Source organism: Procambarus clarkii, chromosome 10 (assembly GCF_040958095.1).
Source record: "Procambarus clarkii isolate CNS0578487 chromosome 10, FALCON_Pclarkii_2.0, whole genome shotgun sequence".
NCBI lineage: Eukaryota > Metazoa > Arthropoda > Malacostraca > Decapoda > Cambaridae > Procambarus > Procambarus clarkii.
In genome coordinates, this window is record NC_091159.1 from 40,291,444 (window position 1) to 40,313,440 (window position 21,997).

General features: G+C 45.0%; 1 protein-coding gene across 1 annotated transcript in view; it reads left to right on the top strand.

The window, feature by feature from the left end:
• LOC138363324 (thyrotropin-releasing hormone receptor-like) overlaps window positions 1–21,997 on the top strand; it is a gene marked incomplete in the record, with an annotated part of 81,658 nt that overhangs the window by 19,969 nt on the left and 39,692 nt on the right. Inside the window, 1 exon segment of the mRNA XM_069322345.1 lies at window positions 13,440–13,500. Within this exon segment, the coding sequence (XP_069178446.1) occupies window positions 13,440–13,500 (61 nt within the window).

Genomic DNA, 21,997 nt, shown 5'->3' on the forward strand with positions numbered 1-21,997 from the left:
GTTTATAGAGAGGTTTATGACGAAAGATGAGCAAATAGCCCACAAGAATAGATGGCAAGCACGACACCGAACTAGCCTCTCAGGTAGTCTCACCTCCCAGGTCACCTCCCAGGCCACCTCCCAGGTCACCTCTCAGGTCACATCCTCCCCAACTCAGCCCTCCTATACCTCCCCCCTGCCTCAGCCCCCCAAAACCCCCTGCTTCATTACCCCAAAACCCTCCCTGTCCCTTCCACATTTGCACCTCCCCAATGATTCCCCTGCCCCTGCTACATCACACCTGTCAACGACCCCAGTGGGTCAAGCCATGCCCTCCCCAAACCCACCTTCCCATCCCCCTCCCCTACTACCCCTTCCTACACCCCTGCCCCTTCTACCCCATTGCCTCCAATTCCATCTACTCCATCCCAGCTTCCACTGCACCCCTCTTACACTCACCCCCAAACCCCACCCAACCCTCACCCCTCCTATGCACCTCCAGCCCACATTTAACCCCCGCACCTTGTGACCCCCTAACACCTTCCCCCATCTCCCTCTTCCCCTCTTCTACCCCAAAACCCCCACCTACCCCCGATTCCCCCCTAACTAATACACCCTCTCTTCCATTCCCAGCACCCATGCTCCATTCTCCTCTCAGCCCTCTGCCCTCAATATCCCTCTCCCCCCCCAACCTCTCAACCTCTATCTGACTCTCAGTCTCACTCTATTTCTCAACCCCCCTATGCTGTTCAGACCCCTAACTTTCAGACCCATTATGCCCTTCCTAGCCCCCTAGATGCCCAGACCCCATTCGCCTACCAGGCACTCCCAGGCACCCCCCTAGCACCCCCCCATTCACCCCCACAGCCCCCACTCGCCCACCAGACACCCCCCATTTCCCCCCAGACCCCTGGTGAAAGGGGGAACTCTGACACCCGAGTTTCCAAGAAGAGTCTCAAGGTTTGGTACACCAATGCTGATGGGGTAGCCAATAAAGCAGAAGAGATAAAAGAAAGAGTTAGTGAGGCAGACCCAGACATAGTGGCAATAGTGGAAACTAAAAAAATGGCATGATCTCGGATGCAATCTTTCCAGAGGGGTACCAGGTGATAAGAAAAGAAAGGACACAGAGACAGGGAGGAGGAGTGGCACTCCTAATAAAGCGGAAATGGAAGTTTGATGAGCTGGAAAATCCGGGTACCAATGAAAGCACGAGCTTCATACATGGAACTCTGACAGTGGATGGGAAGAAGATTGTAATCTTGATACTCTACAATCCCCCACCAAACAGTAGAAGGCCCAGGCAGGAGTACGAGGACAGCAACAAGCCATGTATAGATGAACTGCAGAGGGCAGCAACTATAGCGCATAGAATAAGAGCGAAGCTGCTGGTCATGAGGGACTTAAATCACGGAGAGATAGATTGGGAAACGAGGAATCCCCATGGCGGGGAGGAGACCTGGGGAGCGAAGCTGGTAGACGTTATTGACAGGAATTTCCTAACACAGCATGTGAAGGAAGATACTAGGGAAAGAGGAGGGGATACGCCCAGCCTATTAGATCTCATTTTCACCCAGAATGTAGAAGACATCGAGCAGTTGGAACATGAAATACCACTAGGAGCCAGTGACCATTGTGTCCTAGTCTTTGACTACATGATGGAGCTTAAAATTGTGACCAAAGGACAAGAGGTCCGGGAAAGGAGACTTGATTACAGAAAAGGGGACTACAGAAGGATAAGGGACTACCTGGGAGAAGTGCAGTGGGAGGAAGAACTTAGAGGAAAAACAGTGCAAGGTATGATGAACCAAGTCATATGGAAATGCAAGGAGGCTGAAGAGAGATTTATTTCAACAATAAAGGAAAAAAGCAGGAGGAATATAATAACCCATGGTTTAATAGACAGTGTCAGGAAGCAAAGGTGAGAAGCAGGAGGGAGTGGAGGAAGTACAGAAGACAAAGGACAGAGGACAACAGGATTAGATGTAACAAAGCTAGGAATGATTACGTTAACATAAAACGAGTGTCGGAAAGAAATTATGAGAATGATATTGCAGTCAAAGCGAAAAAGCAACCTAAATTACTACATAGCCATATAAGAAGGAAGATGTCGGTAAATGACCAAGTGACAAGACTGAGGAAAACAGAAGGGGCATGTACAGAAAGCGAAAAGGAAATCTGCGAGGTACTGAATGCAAATTTCCATGGAGTGTTCACAACCGACCCTGAGCCGCTCCCATTGTTAGAAGCGATTACCCTAGATGAAAGACTATCAGATATACAGGTGACAGCAGAGGAGGTAATGAAACAGTTGACAACACTGGATGCAAATAAAGCTGTTGGACCAGACAAAGTATCACCGTGGATACTTAAAGAGGCAGCGCAGGCTCTCAGCGTGCCTCTGGCAATGATCTTTAATGAGTCACTTATGTCGGGAGAATTGCCCAGTTGCGGAAGGAGGCAAATGTCGTACCAATTTTCAAGAAAGGTGATTGGGAGGAGGCACTTAACTACAGACCCGTATCACTGACAAGCATCCCCTGCAAAATACTTGAAAGAATAATTAGGCTAAGACTTGTTGAGCACCTGGAGAGCATTGGGTTTGTAAACAAGCATCAACATGGGTTCTGGACAGGGAAATCATGCCTAACAAACCTTTTTGAATTCTATGATAAAGTAACAAGGATAAGGCAGGACAGAGAAGGCTGGGCAGACTGCATATTTCTTGACTGCCAAAAGGCCTTTGATACAGTACCGCACATGAGACTGCTATACAAACTTGAGAGGCAGGCAGGAGTAAGCGGAAAGGCCCTAGTATGGGTGAAGAACTACCTAACAGGAAGGAGCCAGAGGGTAATGGTAAGGGGCGAGAAGTCGGACTGGCGAACAGTAACAAGTGGAGTACCTCAAGGATCGGTGCTGGGACCAATTCTCTTTCTAATTTACGTAAATATGTTTACAGGAGTGGAATCATACATGTCAATGTTTGCGGATGACGCAAAATTAATGAGAAGAGTTGTGACAGACGAGGATTGTAGGATCCTCCAAGAGGACTTAAACAGGTTGCAGAGATGGTCAGGGAAACGGCTACTGGAGTTTAACACCAGTAAATGTAAAGTTATGGAAATGGGATCAGGTGATAGGAGACCAAAGGGACAGTACACAATGAAGGGGAACAGCCTACCTGTAACGATTCGAGAAAGAGACCTGGGAGTGGATGTGACACCTAATCTAACTCCTGAGGCACATATAAATAGGATAACGACAGCAGCGTACTCTACACTGGCGAAAATTATAACTTCATTCAGAAACCTAAATGAGGAGGCTTTTAGGGCGCTTTACACTGCCTACGTGAAGCCCGTCTTAGAATATGCCGCGCCATCATGGAGCCCCCACCTGAAGAAACACATAAAGAAACTGGAGAAGGTTCAGAGATTTGTGACGAGGCTTGTCCCAGAGTTACGAGGGATGGGATATGAAGAGCGTCTGAAGGAACTGAACCTTACGACACTAGAGAAAAGAAGGGAGAGAGGAGATATGATAGGGACATATAAAATACTCAGGGGAATGACAAAGTGGAAATAGATGAAATGTTCACACGTAATAATAACAGAACGAGGGAACATGGGTGGAAACTGGAAACTCAGATGAGTTACAGAGATGTTAGGAAGTTTTCTTTTAGCGTGAGAGTAGTGGAAAAATGGAATGCACTTGGGGAACAGGTTGTGGAAGCAAATACTATTCATACCTTTAAAACTAGGTATGATAGGGAAATGGGACAGGAGTCATTGCTGTAAACAACCGATAGCTGGAAAGGCGGGATCCAAGAGTCAATGCTCGATCCTGCAAGCACAAATTGGTGAATACAAATAGGTGAGTACAATGGCTGTTGTATGGGCAAGCCAGAGGCTTGAGTGATCATATTGCTCATAGTCGTCGTGTGCTTACCGAGGACGCTGAAATATTTCTTCCCAGCAACATAGAGCTTTGTGAAGATCTTTGTTTTGAGGTGAAATTAGTTGATCTAACCTCTAGTGGCTTGTGTTGACCTGACCTCTACTGGCGTGAGTTGACCTGACCTCTAGTGGCTTGTGTTGACCTGACCTCTACTGGCTTGTGTTGACCTGACCTCTACTGGCTTGTGTTGACCTGACCTCTACTGGCGTGAGTTGACCTGACCTCTAGTGGCTTGTGTTGACCTGACCTCTACTGGCTTGTGTTGACCTGACCTCTACTGGCTTGTGTTGACCTGACCTCTACTGGCGTGAGTTGACCTGACCTCTAGTGGCTTGTGTTGACCTGACCTCTACTGGCTTGTGTTGACCTGACCTCTACTGGCTTGTGTTGACCTGACCTCTACAGGCTTGTGTTGACCTGACCTCTACTGGCTTGTGTTGACCTCACCTCTACTGACTTGTGTTGACCTGACCTCTACTGGCGTGAGTTGATCTGACCTCTACTGGCTTGTGTTGACCTGACCTCTACTGGCGTGAGTTGACCTGACCTCTACTGGCGTGAGTTGACCTGACCTCTACTGGCGTGAGTTGACCTGACCTCTACTGGCTTGTGTTGACCTGACCTCTACTGGCTTGTGTTGACCTGATCTCTACTGGCGTGAGTTGACCTGACCTCTACTGGCGTGAGTTGACCTGACTTCTACTGGCGTGAGTTGACCTGACCTCTACTGGCTTGTGTTGACCTGACCTCTACTGACTTGTGTTGACCTGACCTCTACTGGCGTGAGTTGACCTGACCTCTACTGGCGTGAGTTGACCTGACCTCTACTGGCTTGTGTTGACCTGACCTCTACTGACTTGTGTTGACCTGACCTCTACTGGCGTGAGTTGACCTGACCTCTACTGGCGTGAGTTGACCTGACCTCTACTGGCTTGTGTTGACCTGACCTCTACTGGCTTGTGTTGACCTGACCTTTACTGGCGTGAGTTGACCTGACCTCTACTGGCTTGTGTTGACCTGACCTCTACTGACTTGTGTTGACCTGACCTCTACTGGCGTGAGTTGACCTGACCTCTACTGGCTTGTGTTGACCTGACCTCTACTGACTTGTGTTGACCTGACCTTTACTGGCTTGTGTTGACCTGACCTCTACTGGCGTGAGTTGACCTGACCTCTACTGGCTTGTGTTGACCTGACCTCTACTGGCTTGTGTTGACCTGACCTCTACTGACTTGTGTTGACCTGACCTCTACTGACTTGTGTTGACCTGACCTCTACTGGCGTGAGTTGACCTGACCTCTACTGGCTTGTGTTGACCTGACCTCTACTGGCTTGTGTTGACCTGACCTCTACTGGCTTGTGTTGACCTGACCTCTACTGACTTGTGTTGACCTGACCTCTACTGACTTGTGTTGACCTGACCTCTACTGGCGTGAGTTGACCTGACCTCTACTGGCTTGTGTTGACCTGACCTCTACTGGCTTGTGATGACCTGACCTCTACTGGCTTGTGTTGACCTGACCTCTACTGGCTTGTGTTGACCTGACCTCTACTGGCTTGTGTTGACAGGATAGTGCAAGACTAACCTGATATGATCGTATATTGAACAAAGTTTGCTAATATGATCATAACTAACCTGAAATGACCGTAATTGGCTTAAATTAGCCTTGAACAAATGAACGCATTCGTCCTAATTTCACCAAAACTGATCTGATTTATTCTGATTTAACTCGAATTGATCTGAACTAATCTAACTATACCTAAACCGGTTTGGTTTGAATTAATCTAAAAATATACGAATTCGTCTGAATTAATCTATTTTGCCTTTAACTTGAGTGGAATGACATCACTTTGTCTAAACTGACCTGAAATTTGATAAATTGTTCAGATTTGATCTAGATAAAACCTATTTCCTAGGAAGTGAGCAGAAAGCCACCAAAGATGTGTTGATTTAACTAAACTGATCTACACTGACGTAGACTGATTTTAATTAACGTCCCGGTGGGCATAATATCCAGATTAATGCTGGATTAATTTTGGTTGATCAACTTTACTGGTGAGTATTTTCCCCACTGGGGTGAGTCGTACTGACCTGACCTGCAGCCATGGATCACCTCGTTAACGACCCCCCCCCCCGGAAGATTAATGGTCTGCCCTGAATAATATTCAACTATACATCATTAATTTTGGTTATAGACTGTCGTCTTGGGGGCCATTTAGACGTGTCTCACCTCTCCCCTCCCCCCCCCCCCAGAACCCCCCTCTAGACCCCTTTCCAGACCCCCCCTCCACACCCCCTCCACACCCCCCCCCTCCACACCCCACACCCCTCCACACCCCCCCCCCTCCACACCCCCCCGTCCATACCCGTTCCTACCCTCTACCCACACCACAAACCCCATCCCCCCTACACGACACCCCGCCCCCTCCCACATTCACAAACAAAATGGGGACCGATTGAGCCGGACTTAACAAAAGGAGTAAACAAAGCGGGTTCTATACGTACCTGCGTGGGAGACTAAAGCTGCATGACACACGTATTGAACAGACGCATGAGGCAACGAGACAAGATAAATAACATTCAACATACGTAAAGATGTGAACACCATTATCCGCAGGTCAGCGTGTAGGCGAGCGTGTCGTAAAATCCTGGTTGGGCACAGCTCGGGGCCTTCAGAACCTCCTAGTGAATTCAGTAGAGTTCAAGGTTGATGCGATTTTCGTCCAGTCGTGGCCGAGTGTGTTAAGGCAGGTCTCTAGGACTCACCAGAACGCCTGTTCCAGTCACCTTATTGTCAGAATTTTTTTTTGTCACATTCAGACTGGCAGCACATTCATTGTGTAAATGTTGGGGCTAGTGTAAATGTTGGGGCTGGTGTAAATGTTGGGGCTAGTGTAAATATTGGGGCTAGTGTAAATGTTGGGGCTAGTGTAAATGTTGGGGCTGGTGTAAATGTTGGGGCTGGTGTAAATGTTGGGGCTAGTGTAAATGTTGGGGCTGGTGTAAATGTTGGGGCTAGTGTAAATATTGGGGCTAGTGTAAATGTTGGGGCTAGTGTAAATGTTGGGGCTGGTGTAAATGTTGGGGCTGGTGTAAATGTTGGGGCTAGTGTAAATGTTGGGGCTGGTGTAAATGTTGGGGCTAGTGTAAATGTTGGGGCTGGTGTAAATGTTGGGGGCTGGTGTAAATGTTGGGGGCTGGTGTAAATGTTGGGGGCTGGTGTAAATGTTGGGGCTGGTGTAAATGTTGGGGCTGGTGTAAATGTTGGGGCTGGTGTAAATGTTGGGGCTAGTGTAAATGTTGGGCTAGTGTAAATGTTGGGGCTAGTGTAAATGTTGGGGCTAGTGTAAATGTTGGGGCTGGTGTAAATGTTGGGGCTAGTGTAAATGTTGGGGCTGGTGTAAATGTTGGGGCTGGTGTAAATGTTGGGGCTAGTGTAAATGTTGGGGCTGGTGTAAATGTTGGGGCTAGCGTAAATGTTGGGGCTGGTGTAAATGTTGGGGGCTGGTGTAAATGTTGGGGGCTGGTGTAAATGTTGGGGGCTGGTGTAAATGTTGGGGCTGGTGTAAATGTTGGGGCTGGTGTAAATATTGGGGGCTGGTGTAATGTTGGGACTGGTGTAAATGTTGGGGCTATTAGGGCTAACATTAATAACAATAGTAGGTCCAAGAGACCCAACAAGCGAGAAGGGCTATTCAGTTTCAACAATAAGAAGATCGACTGGGAAAAACTTAATATAGACCTTGCAAACATTCAATGGGAGACGGTCTTAAGCGACAAAACTCCCACACAGGGAATAGCTCAACTAACAGCTGAAGCTTACAAGGTCTGCTTGAAGCACGTGCCTGTGAGGAGGGGCAGAAAGAGGACCACTCTAGAAAGAGAACGCAGACGACTGTACAGAAGGAAAAAATCACGAAAATACTTAAGCAGACACAACTATCACAAGAAAGGAAAATAAATCTAAACAGGGAGATGGAAGAAATAGAACAGACGTTGAAGCGATCATACGAGTCTGAGGAAATGGAATTGGAACAGAACGCAATACAAGATATAAAGAAAAATCCAAAATATCTGTTCACATACGCAAAATTAAAATAAAAAAAATCCACCAGTATTGGACTTTTAATTACAACTGAAGGTACGTACAGAGAACAATAAAGAAATTAGTGACATTCTATGGAGCCAGTATGAGGCTATGTTTAGCACACCTACAAACAACATGAAAGTTGATGATCCAGACAGCTTATTTATAAGTGACATCCAAGCTGCAGATAATATAACGGATATTAACACGAATTCGGAAGACTTTGAAAGAGAAATTGACAATATGCCCATGCACTCAGCCCCCTGGTCCTGACTCATGGAGTTCAATGTTCATCAAGAAATGTAAAGTGCCAGTAGCGCGAGCACTCAGCGTAATATGGAGAAAGAGCCTGGATACTGGGCAGATACCAGCAGCACTTAAATCTGCAGATATAGCTCCTTTGCACAAGGGGGTAGTAAAGCTTAGGCAAAGAATTGTAGACCAGTTGCACCAACATCACATATAATAAAAGTGTTTGAAAGAGTGATTAGGGATCAAATTTCTAGTTTTATGGAAAATGATGAACTACACAACCCAGGACAACATAGGATGTAGAGCGGGAAGTTGACAGACAACTGTGTCTGTCACAGTTACTCAACCACTATGACAAAATCACAGAAGCCTTAGAAGAACAGCAAAATGCAGATGTTGTATTCAGACTTTGCAAAGGCATTCGACAAATGTGTCCATGGAGTGATAGCACATAAAATGAAATCAACAAGAATAACGGGTAAAGTGGGGCGGTGGATTTTCAACTTTCTTTCAAACAGAATGCAGAGAGTGACGGTCAATCAAGTAAGATGAAGCCCAAGTACAGTGAAAAGCTCTGTACACCAGGGCACAGTCCTGGTCCCGCGGCTATTTCTCCTTATTTCGGATTTAGACAAAAATAATAGTCACAGCTTCGTGTCATCCTTTGCAGATGAAACAAAAATCAGCATGAAAATTTCCTCTGTAGAAGACACTGAAAAACTGTAGGCAGATATTAATAAGCCCTTGAATTGGGCAACAGACAATAACATGATGTTTAACGGTGACAAGTTCCAGATATTTATGTATAGTGGAAACGAGGAAGCTAAACGAAACACAGGGTACAGGACACAATCAAACATAATAATAGAAGGAAAGCAACACGTAAAAGATCTGAGAATTATGATGTCTGACGACCTGACATTTAGTGAACATAACCGAGCAAATATAGCGGCGGCGGCCAGGAAAATGATAAGATGGATTATGAGAACGTTCAAATCCAGAGTCCCATCATGCAATGCTAATACTATTTAAATCACTGGTGCTGTCCCGTCTTGAGTACTGCTCGGTACTCACTTCCCCTCACAGAGCGGGAGAGATCTCTGAATCAGAGGGGAATACAGATAATATATACGGCACGCATAGACACGATAACACACCTGATAACAACATTGCTGGATTTAGAGGGAGATATTCTTAACATATTGGATTGTTATTGAGACGTTTACGTTGGTGAGAGGAGAACAGTGACCTGTTGTGATGTAACTTGTCAGTGTTAAGGAAAGAGATTATTTACAGTGTTGTCACGTGTATTTTGACAGCTTTGGCTTACGACTTTGCCTGGTGTAAAATGTTCGAGCTAGTGTAAATGCTGTAGCTAGTGTAAATGCTGGAGCTAGTGTAAATGTTGGGACTGGTGTAAACAGCCAATAACAACAACATATACAATATGTCACACTTGATAGTGTGTGAGCATTTTTAAATTTGACTGAATATGCAGATCAGAGTTAGGTGAAAAAAATTGTTTCATGAATTTACTTTAGAAAATAATTATATATATCATGTTTGCCCTCTCTCGGAAAAATGCAAAACACGACGCGTCATTTAATAGTTATTTACTGTACATGCAGATAAATGCAAAATAAATATGTTAGTAAAATATTATTTTAAATTCAGTTTAATTGTTTTCAGTTAAATTGAATGAAAAATTTTGTAAAATTTAATATGGTGTAAAGTAGTAAGTTATTCAGCTGTATTGTGAGTTATTCTGAGAGTCTGATTAGCCGGCCACTCAGAGAGGTTGACCTACTGGTCACTCAGAGAGGTTCACCTACTGGCCACTCAGAGAGGTTGACCTACTGGCCACTCAGAGAGCTTGACCTACTGGCCACTCAGAGAGCTTGACCTACTGGCCACTCAGAGAGCTTGACCTACTGGCCACTCAGAGAGCTTGACCTACTGGCCAATCAGAGAGCTTGACCTACTGGCCACTCAGAGAGCTTGACCTACTGGCCACTCAGAGAGCTTGACCTACTGGCCACTTTGTGAAACTGTGTATGGAATCAGCCTCCACCACATCACTGCCTAATGTATTCCATTTGTCAACCACTCTGACACTAAAAAAGTTCTTTCTAATATCTCTGTGGCTCATTTGGGCACTCAGTTTCCACCTGTGTCCCCTAGTGCGTGTGCCCCTTATGTTAAATAGCCTGTCTTTATCTACTCTGTCAATTCCTGAGAATCTTGTACGTGATGATCATGTCCCCCTAACTCTTCTGTCTTCCAGCGACGTGAGGTTTAATTCCTATAGTCTCTACTCGTAGGTCATACCTTTCAGCCCGGGTACTAGTCTGGTGGCAAACCTTTGAACCTTTTCCAGTTTAGTCTTATGCTTGACTAGACATGGACTCCATGCTGGGGCTGCATACTCCAGGATTGGTCTGACATAGGTGGTATACAAAGTTCTGAATGATTCCTTACACAAGTGTCTAAATGCTGTTCTTATGTTGGCCAGCCTGGCATATGCTCCTGATGTTATCCTCTTGATATGGGCTTCAGGGGTCTGGCGTGATATCAACCCCCAGGTCTTTTTCTCTCTCTGACTCTTGAAGAATTTCATCTCCCAAAAGATGCCTTGTAACTGGCCTCCTGCTCCCTACACCTATCTTCATTACATTACATTTGCTTGGGTTTAACTCTAACAACCATTTGTTCGACCATTCCTGCAGCTTGTCCAGGTCTTCTTGAAGTCTAAAGCAGTCCTCCTCTGTCTTAATCCTTCTCAGAATTTTGGCGTCGTCAGCAAACATTGAGAGAAATGAGTCTATACCTCTGGAAGATCGTTTACGTATATCAGAAACAAGATAGGACCGAATACAGAGCCCTGTGGGACTCCACTGGTGACTTCACGCCAATCTGAGGTCTCACCCCTCACTGTAACTCTTTGCTTCCTATTGCTTAGATATTCCCTTATCCACTGGAGCACTTTAGCAGTTACTCCTGCCTGTCTCTCCAGCTTATGTACCAGCCTCTTATGGGGGACTGTGTCAAAGGCTTTCCGACAGTCCAAAAATATGCAGTCCGTCCAGCCTTCTCTTTCTTGTTTAATCTTTGTCACCTGGTCGCAGAATTCTATTAAGCCTGTAAGGCAAGAGTTACCCTCCCTGAACCCATGTTGATGGGTTGTCACGAAGTCTCTTCTCTCCAGATGTGTTACGAGATTTTTTCTCACAATCTTCTCCATCATCTTGCATGGTATACAAGTCAAGGACACTGGCCTGTAGTTCAGTGCTTCTTGCCTGTTACTCTTTTTGTTTATTGGGACTACATTCGCCGTCTTCCATATTTCTGGTAGGTCTCCCGTCTCCAGTGACTTACTATACACTATGGAGAGTGGCAAGCAAAGTGCCTCTGCACACTCTTTCAATACCCATGGTGAGATCCCGTCTGGACCAACAGCCTTTCTCACATCCAGATCCAACAGGTGTCTCTTGACCTCCTCTCTCGTAATTTCGAACCCTTCCAAGGCCGCGTGGTTTACTGCCCCATCTCCTAGCGCAGTGACCTCATCTTGTTCTATTGTGAAGACCTCCTGGAACCTCTTGTTGAGTTCTTCACACATCTCTTTGTCATGCTCTGTATACTTGTCCTCGCCTTTTCTAAGTTTCATCACCTGTTCCTTCATTGTTGTTCTTCTCCTGATGTGACTGTGTAGTAGCTTTGGTTCGGTCTTGGCTTTATTAGCTATATCATTTTCATAGTTTTTCTCAGCTTCTCTTCTCACACTAACATACTCGTTCCTGGTTCTCTGGTATCTCTCTCTGCTTTCTGGTGTTCTGTTATTTCGGAAGTTCCTCCACGCCCTTTTGTTCAGTTCCTTTGCTTCCATACATGCCCTATTATACCATGGAGTCTTCTTTTGCTTCTGTTTTTTTTTTCCTGTCGGGCCGGGATAAACCTGTTTACTGCCACCTGACACTTTTGAGTGACATAGTCCATCAAGTCTTGTACAGACTTAGTTCTGAGTTCTGTGTCCCATGGTATATCCCTTAGGAAACTTCTCATCTCCTCATAATTCCCCTTTCGGTATGCCAGCCTTTTATTTCCTAGTTCTTATTTTGGGGAGATAAGTCCTAGCACTACCAGGTACTCAAAGATCAACACACTGTGGTCACTCATTCCCAAGGGCGCATCCATATATTAACTTCCCTTATATCCTTATATGTGTATGTGTATGTGTGTGTGTGTGTGTGTGTGTGTGTGTGTGTGTGTGTGTGTGTGTGTGTGTGTGTGTGTGTGTGTGTGTGTGTGTGTGTGTGTGTGTGCGTGTGTGTGTGTGTGTGTGTGTGTATTCACCTAGTTGTGCTTGCTGGGGTTGAACTCTGCTCTTATCGGCCCACCTCTCAACTGTCAATCAATCAACTGTTACTAACTAATTCTACCCCCCCCCCACCACCACACACACACACACAGGAACAGCTGTGTAACTTTCAGGTACCTATTTGCCGCTAGGTAACAGGGACATCAGAGTGAAATAAACTGCTCATTTTGTTTCTCGCCGGCGCCGGGAATCGAACCCCGGATCCACAGGATTACGTGCCCAGCGTACTGTCCACTCAGCCGCCAGCGCCTCAGAGTGTGGGTGTATATAGGTCAGAGAGATGCGGGGACAGGACTTCACAAGAGCTGCAGTGGGTGTAATAGGGAACATTACCCCAGAGATTATGTGTTTTAAGGAGAATTGGGAGTGTGGCGGGAGGACCCACGGGAGGAGGCTTCCCGGCATCTTAACAAAGGCTTCCATACCATTAGCAGACAACAAGCGGTGTAATGGACCAACACAATGGGTAACTATTACCTGAGATTGCTTTACCTCGTTACACTTGTCTAACGATTGTTAAACTCAAAGCGGTGGATAGTTAGTCTAACTTACAGGAGTACCGGATCGTAACTTACAAACTCCGTGTAAGTCTAGTATGGTATTTCTGCTCCAGATACTGCTAGCCCCGTCGTGGTGGTGTTGGTAGTGCGTGTGTCTCATGCGATCAAAAGACGCGGGTTCGAAGCCGTTGTATAACCTCAATCCTTACTGTCGTGTTCTGCGTGTTATAAAAACTCCTTCATTATCTTTCTGAAACTTCAGTCATATTCTCTTTCCTTTTTCAGCTCATTAACGAGTCAAGTTGGAATTCTTGAAGAGTTCCTTCCCAGGAAGTGTTCCGGGAAGGTGAGTGTGTGAGTGTGTGTAAGAGTGTGTAAGAGTGTGTGAGTGTGTGTGAGAGTGTGTGTGGGTGTGTGAGTGTGTGGGTGTGTGAGTGTGTGAGTGTGTGAGTGTGAGTGTGTGTGTGTGTGAGAGTGTGTGAGTGTGAGAGTATGTGATTGTGCTGTGTTTGTGTGTGTGAGTGTGTGAGAGTGTAATATACAAACTCTCCCTTGACGGATGGCGCTTAGCGAGGGCTCACAATTGCGGGGGAAACGGTTAGCGAGCACTTGACCCATCATGGGCAACACTTACTGCGAGGGTGACCACCGCAGGCTCACACTTGCTCTCACCCTTCCACGGACACCACTTAGCGAGGACCTGACACTTAACGAACACCCACTTTAACACTTATCCATTTAAGCGTTGCGTTGTCTTGTGAAACCCTCCGTTTTCTTGTACCTAAACCATTCTTGATGACGTCAGATGTTCAGTTCCCAACTTCTTAAAAAAACGTCTTAGAAGTCTAGATAAAGATGTCCCGCTGGGACTGTGTAATCCCAGGTGTTGAGATTGTGTTAAATATGTCCCGAAATTTTGTGTAGTGGGATTTGTTCCATGGGTAATCACCCCCTGCTGCTGGCGCCCTGTCTGCAAGTTGGGATTTTCAGATTTTTTTCTACATTTAGAATAAGGCGACTTTGAGAGGATTGGAACTTTTCGAGAGATCAAAGTTTGGGGACTTTCGCAGCCACGTTCCCTGTCCCCTGTCACAGTGGTCACCACCCATCACCTGTCACACAGGTCTCCACCCATCACCTGTCACAGTGGTCACCACCCATCACCTGTCACACAGGTCACCACCCATCACCTGTCACAGTGGTCACCACCCATCACCAGCCACAGTGGTCACCACCCATCACCTGTCACACAGGTCACCACCCATCACCTGTCACAGTGGTCACCACCCATCACCAGCCACAGTGGTCACCACCCATCACCTGTCACACAGGTCACCACCCATCACCTGTCACAGTGGTCTCCACCCATCACCTGTCACAGTGGTCACCACCCATCACCTGTCACAGTGGTCTCCACCCATCACCTGTCACACAGGTCACCACCCATCACCTGTCACAGTGGTCTCCACCCATCACCTGTCACAGTGGTCACCACCCATCACCTGTCACAGTGGTCACCACCCATCACCTGTCACAGTGATCTCCACCCATCACCTGTCACAGAGGTCACCACCCATCACCTGTCACAGTGGTCACCAGCCATCACCTGTCACCATCCATCACAGTGGTCACCACCCATCACCTGTCACAGTGGTCACCACCCATCACCAGCCACAGTGGTCACCACCCATCACCTGTCACAGTGGTCACCACCCATCACCTGTCACACAGGTCTCCACCCATCACCTGTCACAGTGGTCACCACCCATCACCTGTCACAGTGGTCACCACCCATCACCTGTCACAGTGGTCACCACCCATCACCTGTCACAGTGGTCACCACCCATCACCTGTCACAGTGGTCACCACCCATTACCTGTCACAGTGGTCACCACCCATCACCTGTCACAGTGATCTCCACCCATCACCTGTCACAGTGGTCACCACCCATCACCTGTCACAGTGGTCTCCACCCATCACCTGTCACAGTGATCTCCACCCATCACCTGTCACAGTGGTCACCACCCTTCACCTGTCACAGTGATCTCCACCCATCACCTGTCACAGTAGTCACCACCCATCACCTGTCACAGTGGTCACCACCCATCACCTGTCACAGTGGTCACCACCCATCACCTGTCACACAGGTCACCACCCATCACCTGTCACAGTGGTCTCCACCCATCACCTGTCACACAGGTCACCACCCATCACCTGTCACAGTGGTCTCCACCCATCACCTGTCACACAGGTCACCACCCATCACCTGTCACAGTGGTCTCCACCCATCACCTGTCACAGTGGTCACCACCCATCACCTGTCACAGTGGTCACCACCCATCACCTGTCACAGTGGTCACCACCCATCACCTGTCACACAGGTCACCACCCATCACCAGCCACAGTGGTCACCACCCATCACCTGTCACAGTGATCTCCACCCATCACCTGTCACAGTGATCACCACCCATCACCTGTCACAGTGATCTCCACCCATCACCTGTCACAGTGATCTCCACCCATCACCTGTCACAGTGATCACCACCCATCACCTGTCACAGTGATCTCCACCCATCACCTGTCACAGTGATCACCACCCATCACCTGTCACAGTGATCTCCACCCATCACCTGTCACAGTGATCTCCACCCATCACCTGTCACAGTGATCTCCACCCTTCACCTGTGTGACCTCCTACACCCATGTGACATACATCATGTATACATATACATATAACATACAGGATAAAAAATAATGAACTCACCAATTTATAAAATATTAATAAAATCCCATAAATCCAATTATAATAATCGGTTACAACAAATTGATTGAATGAAATCACTGACTTCAGCCAATAAATGGAGAATGACAAGCAAACTAATTAATATGGGGGAGAAGATAAGTGTATTGTGATGAGTCCCTCGAGGCGTTATGGCCGACCATACTGGCATGGTCAGGGGGGGGGGCCAGCCTGGCACTCTCCTGGTGATTTATATATTGGCACTGGGAGCCCCTTCGTTGCGTGCACCTGGCAGTGGTGGTGGCAGCGAGGGCGGTGTTGTAAGTGAGTGTTGCACCGGTTATTTCTCAATTGGGAAGTGAAGTGACATTTAACTCGTGACTGTCACGATTCTCCGTACCTGCACGCACACGCACAAATGCGCGCGGACATACACACACACACAGTAAGTACAGGAATCTATACACCAGTCGACTGACGGTTGAGAGGCGGGACCAAAGAGCCAAAGCTCAACCACCTCGCAAGTACAAAAACGTGAGTATATATATCCAGTCTCCGTGGTGGAGTGGTAAGACACTCGCCTGGCGTTCCGCGAGCGCTTTGTCATGGGTTCGTACCCTGGCCGGGGAGGATTTACTGGGCACAAATCCTTAACTGTAGCCTCTGTTTAACTCAACAGTAAAATGGGTACTTGGTTGTTAAACGATTCTTCGCGGCGGGGATCGTATTCCAGGGACCTGCCCGAAACGCTACGCGTACTAGTGGCTGTACAAGAATGTAACAACTCTTGTATATATCTCAAAAAAAAAAAAAAAAAAAAAAAAATATATATATATATATATATATATATATATATATATATATATATATATATATATATATATATATATATACATATATATCTATATATATATATATATATATATATATATATATATATATATATATATATATATATATATATATATATATATGTTGTTAAATATCATCGAAAAGGTAAGATTAATAATTCTAACACGAATTTTCTCAATATTTCTTATCTTTCTTTTCACTGACGATGGTAATTGAAAAATCAATTCTCAAAAATTTATTTTTATTTCTAGTCTGACGCGACGCTTGAACGTGTTTCGTAATAACTTATTACATTTTCAAAGACTTTAGTTTACACACACACAGCTGTAACCTGTAAACACGCATGTTGTTGTTGTTTTAGAGTTAGCTACTCAGAACGAAGTGTCCATGTAGCACGGGCTATGGAGAGCCCGTAATTGAGTTCAGTTGTTCGCGATAACCTTGTTACTGTGATATTTGGGTCAAAGTTTAAAATGGAGGAGAGGATTCCTCCTTTTTCCCTGTTTATTTTTCGCTTCTGTTTTAGTGAACCGGTTTTAGTCTTGTTTTAATAACATTATCTTGGAGGCGGATGTAGATGCAGAATGCTCACTAGTGAGTCCCATTCCTCAACGGCTTTTCTAATCATTGTAGTCAGCGGTGGAATGTGCATCTAATGCAGCTGCTGTCGTTGGATTAATGTTGAGTTTGATGCGCAGGGCTTCAGTAGCTTCACACTCCAGTAAGTAGTGCAATAGTGGCGCCTCTGTTTCTAGTTTCACAGATGTGACACTCTTTAACTATTGGGTTCATTACCTCCCAGCAGCACTTGTAACCAAGTCTGAGTCTGTGTATGGCTACTGCAATGTCTCTGGATATCTTTTTCTCAGGCTTGAAAGAGGAGTAACCAGTGGCTTGTTCATACCATATCGCAGCATTTCTTCCTTCCACTACACTATGGCTCTGTGGCGACTTTTGATAGTTGAGAATATTTTCTTCTTGATTTGCTCCTTAATCTGTGAAAAATTTGGAGGTATTTGAACCTGTACAACAGGTAGAGCAGTGACAGTTTTTGCTAGTGAGTCTGCCTTTTCATTACCATAAACACGCAAAATACGTCCATACTTATACTCGCATTTGGGTGAGGTGATATGGTGCAGCAGTTTTGCGTGAGGTGAACAAACTTGTGACAAACACAAGAGAGAACACGAAACTATGGGTATTAATTGGATATGAGAACATAAGAATGGAAGTAACTGCAGACGGCCTATTGGCCCATACTTCCTCTTGATGCTTCTTTATTGGTTCGGAGTCTTGAAGTGGGTAGAATATAGTTGTGCATTATTCTACCCACTTCAAGACTCCGAACCAATAAAGAAGCATCAAGAGGAAGTATGGGCCAATAGACCCTCTGCAGTTACTTCCATTCTTATGTTCTCATATCCAATTAATACCCATTGTTTCGTGTTTTGTCTTGTGTTTGTCACTAAGTTTGTTCACCTCACCCAAATGCGAGTATAAATATGGACGTATTTTGCGTGTTTACAGGTTACAGTTGTGTGTGTATTACGAAACGCGTTCAGGCGTTGCGTCAGACTAGAAATAAAAATGAATTTTGGAGAATTTATTTTTCAATTACCATCGACAGTGAAAAGAAACATAAGAAATATTGAGAAAATTCGTGTTAGAATTATTAATCTTACCTTTTCGGTCATATTTAACAACATTTGTTTACAAGAAAGACTGCTAAAAAAATACTAATATATATATATATATATATATATATATATATATATATATATATATATATATATATATATATATATATATATATATATATATATATATATATATTATTAAATATGACCGAAAAAGTAAGATTAATAATTCTAACACGAATTTTCTCTATCTTTCTTACGTTTCTTTTCACTGTTGATGGTAATTCAAAGATCAATTCTCCAAAATTCATTTTTATTTCTAGTCTGACGCGACACTTGAGCGCGTTTCGTAAAACTTATTACATTTTCAAAGACTTTAGTTTACAAACACACAACTGAAACTGAATAGAGCTTACACATCTTCGAGTTTATATCTACATTTGGGTGAGGTGGATGAGGTGAAAACAAACTTTCAACAATGGGTATTGAATGGGTATTAAATTCAAACACATGACAGAACACGAAACAATGGGTATTGAATGGAAGTAATTGTAGAAAGCCTATTGGTCCATATTTCTTGATGCTTCTATATTGGAGCGGAGTCTTGAAGTGGGTAGAATATAGTTGTGCATTAATTGGCTGTTGATTGCTGGTGTTGACTTCTTGATGTGTAGTGCCTCGCAGACGTCAAGCCGCCTGCTATCGCTGTATCTATCGATGATTTCTGTGTTGTTTGCTAAGATTTCTCTGGTGATGGTTTGTTTGTGGGAAGAGATTATATGTTCCTTAATGGAGCCCTGTTGCTTTAACGATGCATAAGCAACAGGGCTCCATTAAGGAACATATAATCTCTTAAAAGTACGAAAATGAGTTTTGGAGAACTCCTATTTCAATTAAGCCCTGATGCTAAGAAAATAGTTAGAGGGATAGAAGCCCTAAACCAGAAAATAATAAATACAGAATATGCGGTCATATTCAATGAAATATATATATATATATATATATATATATATATATATATATATATATATATATATATATATATATATATATATATATATATATATATATATATATATGCGAACAAGCCTGAATGGTCCCCAGGACAATATGCAACTGAAAACTCACACCCCAGAAGTGACTCGAACCCATACTCCCAGAAGCAACGCAACTGGTATGTACAAGACGCCTTAATCCACTTGACCATCACGACCGGACATAATGAGGTGATAGCCGAGGCTATTTGAACCACCCCACCGCCGGCACTCGGATAGTTATCTTGGGCATAGCATTTTACCAAATCATTGCCCCAAAGAATGCCCCAAAGAATGAGCTGATTTGGTAAAATGCTATGCCCAAGATAACTATCCGAGTGCCGGCGGTGGGGTGGTTCAAATAGCCTCGGCTATCACCTCATTATGTCCGGTCGTGATGGTCAAGTGGATTAAGGCGTCTTGTACATACCAGTTGCGTTGCTTCTGGGAGTATGGGTTCGAGTCACTTCTGGGGTGTGAGTTTTCAGTTATATATATATATATATATATATATATATATATATATATATATATATATATATATATATATATATATATATATATATATATATATATATATGAAAATGTTCGTTTGTTCAAAATCGCTAATCTCCGAAAGTTCTTCACCGATTGCTTTAAAATTTTCACACAACGTTACATTCGCATCCGAGCGGGTTTTTATATACATATTATATAGATGTCACGTTTGTGACGGGGAAAACATTTTTTTTTTTAACTATATTTTTCATGTGTTTTTCATGTGCGGGAAACCTTTGAAATCTCTTTACCGATTGCTTTGAAATTATGACACAACGTTGCATTCGAATAGGCGCATGTTTTTATATACTTACAACATACATGCCTCACCTGTGACAGGGAAAAAATGTTTTTTTTAAACAGCACCATCTCTTGGACGTAAGACCAACACACGCAGTAATCTTCGAAAGTTCTTCACCGATTACTTTGAAATATTAACGTTCCATTTGAAAACACGTGTTTTTATATACCTACTATATAGATGCCAAACCTGTGACAGATAAAAACATGCATTTTTTAAAAACAGCGCCATCTGTTGCAGGTAATAGTAACACACGCTATACTAAATATGGTATGATTCCATTTCAGTGTTTCCGATTGCATTGACAAATTGAATTTTCATAGGTTTCGATTTATTTTCATTTTGATTTAATTATTTTGTGTGACATTCCGTTGAAATTGAGCCGTGTTGTATACCATACCGTTCATTTCCTGAGTGTAGTTTATTGATTTATTTTTTTATTGCTTTTCATTTCGTTTTTTAACTGATTTTCTTATATTTCAGTGATGGGAACATCAGATCGCTTGATGTTCCAGATCATCTGAGTATGAGTCAGACAATGGAGTGGGAATGGTGGGGAGGACGAGGGGACGGGAGTGGGAATGGTGGGGAGGACGAGGGGACGGGAGTGGGAATGGTGGGGAGGACGAGGGGACGGGAGTGGGAATGGTGGGGAGGACGAGGGGACGGGAGTGGGGGGTGGTGGGGAAAACGAGGGGACGAGGGAGGGGGAAATGGTGGGGAGAACTGAGAGACAAGGAAACGTTGCTGCGGTTCAACAACGCACACGCGTTGCTGAACCACAGCAACGCGTGGCCGGGTACAGCTAGTGATTAAATAAAATATTATAGTATCAAGTTCTTCCCTACTTTCTCTTATCATAATAACTCTCTCGTTATTATGGAAGTGGTTCCCAGACACCTCTCCTCCCTGCAGGCTAATCCACGCTTCCTGCGGAGGCGTAGTGTTGGTAAGCCCCCGGGGCGCCTCTCTCTCTCTCTCTCGCTCTCGCTCTTCACAACGGCCTGACAGGACGGAAGTGTTCCACCTATTTTTTTGTCCTAATATTTTTTCTGGTATACTTAAGAGTTTCCAACGCGCTCTCTGGGACGGGTACCTCCGCCCGCCTGATACAGAGCCGAGTGCTGCACAACTCTACCACCCTACTTCACAACCATGCCAGGGGGTTTGTGAGTGCATTCAACCCCATGCCCGAGTTTATTCTACTCCCATGCCCGAGTGCATTCTACTCCCATGCCCGAGTGCATTCAACCCCCGTGCCCGAGTACATTCTACCCCATGCCCAAGTACACTCTATCCCCATGCCCAAGTACATTCTACCCCATGCCCAAGTACATTCTACCCCATGCCCGAGTACATTCTACCCCATGCCCGAGTACATTCAACCCCATGCCCGAGTACATTCAACCCCATGCCCGAGTACATTCTACCCCATGCCCGAGTACATTCTACCCCATGCCCGAGTACATTCAACCCCATGCCCGAGTACATTCTACCCCATGCCCGAGTACATTCAACCCCATGCCCGAGTACATTCTACCCCATGCCCGAGTACATTCTAGCCCCATGCCCGAGTGTATTCTACTCCCATGCCCGAGTGCATTCAACCCCATGCCCGAGTACATTCTACCCCATGCCCAAGTACACTCTATCCCCATGCCCAAGTACATTCTACCCCATGCCCAAGTACATTCTACCCCATGCCCGAGTACATTCAACCCCATGCCCGAGTACATTCAACC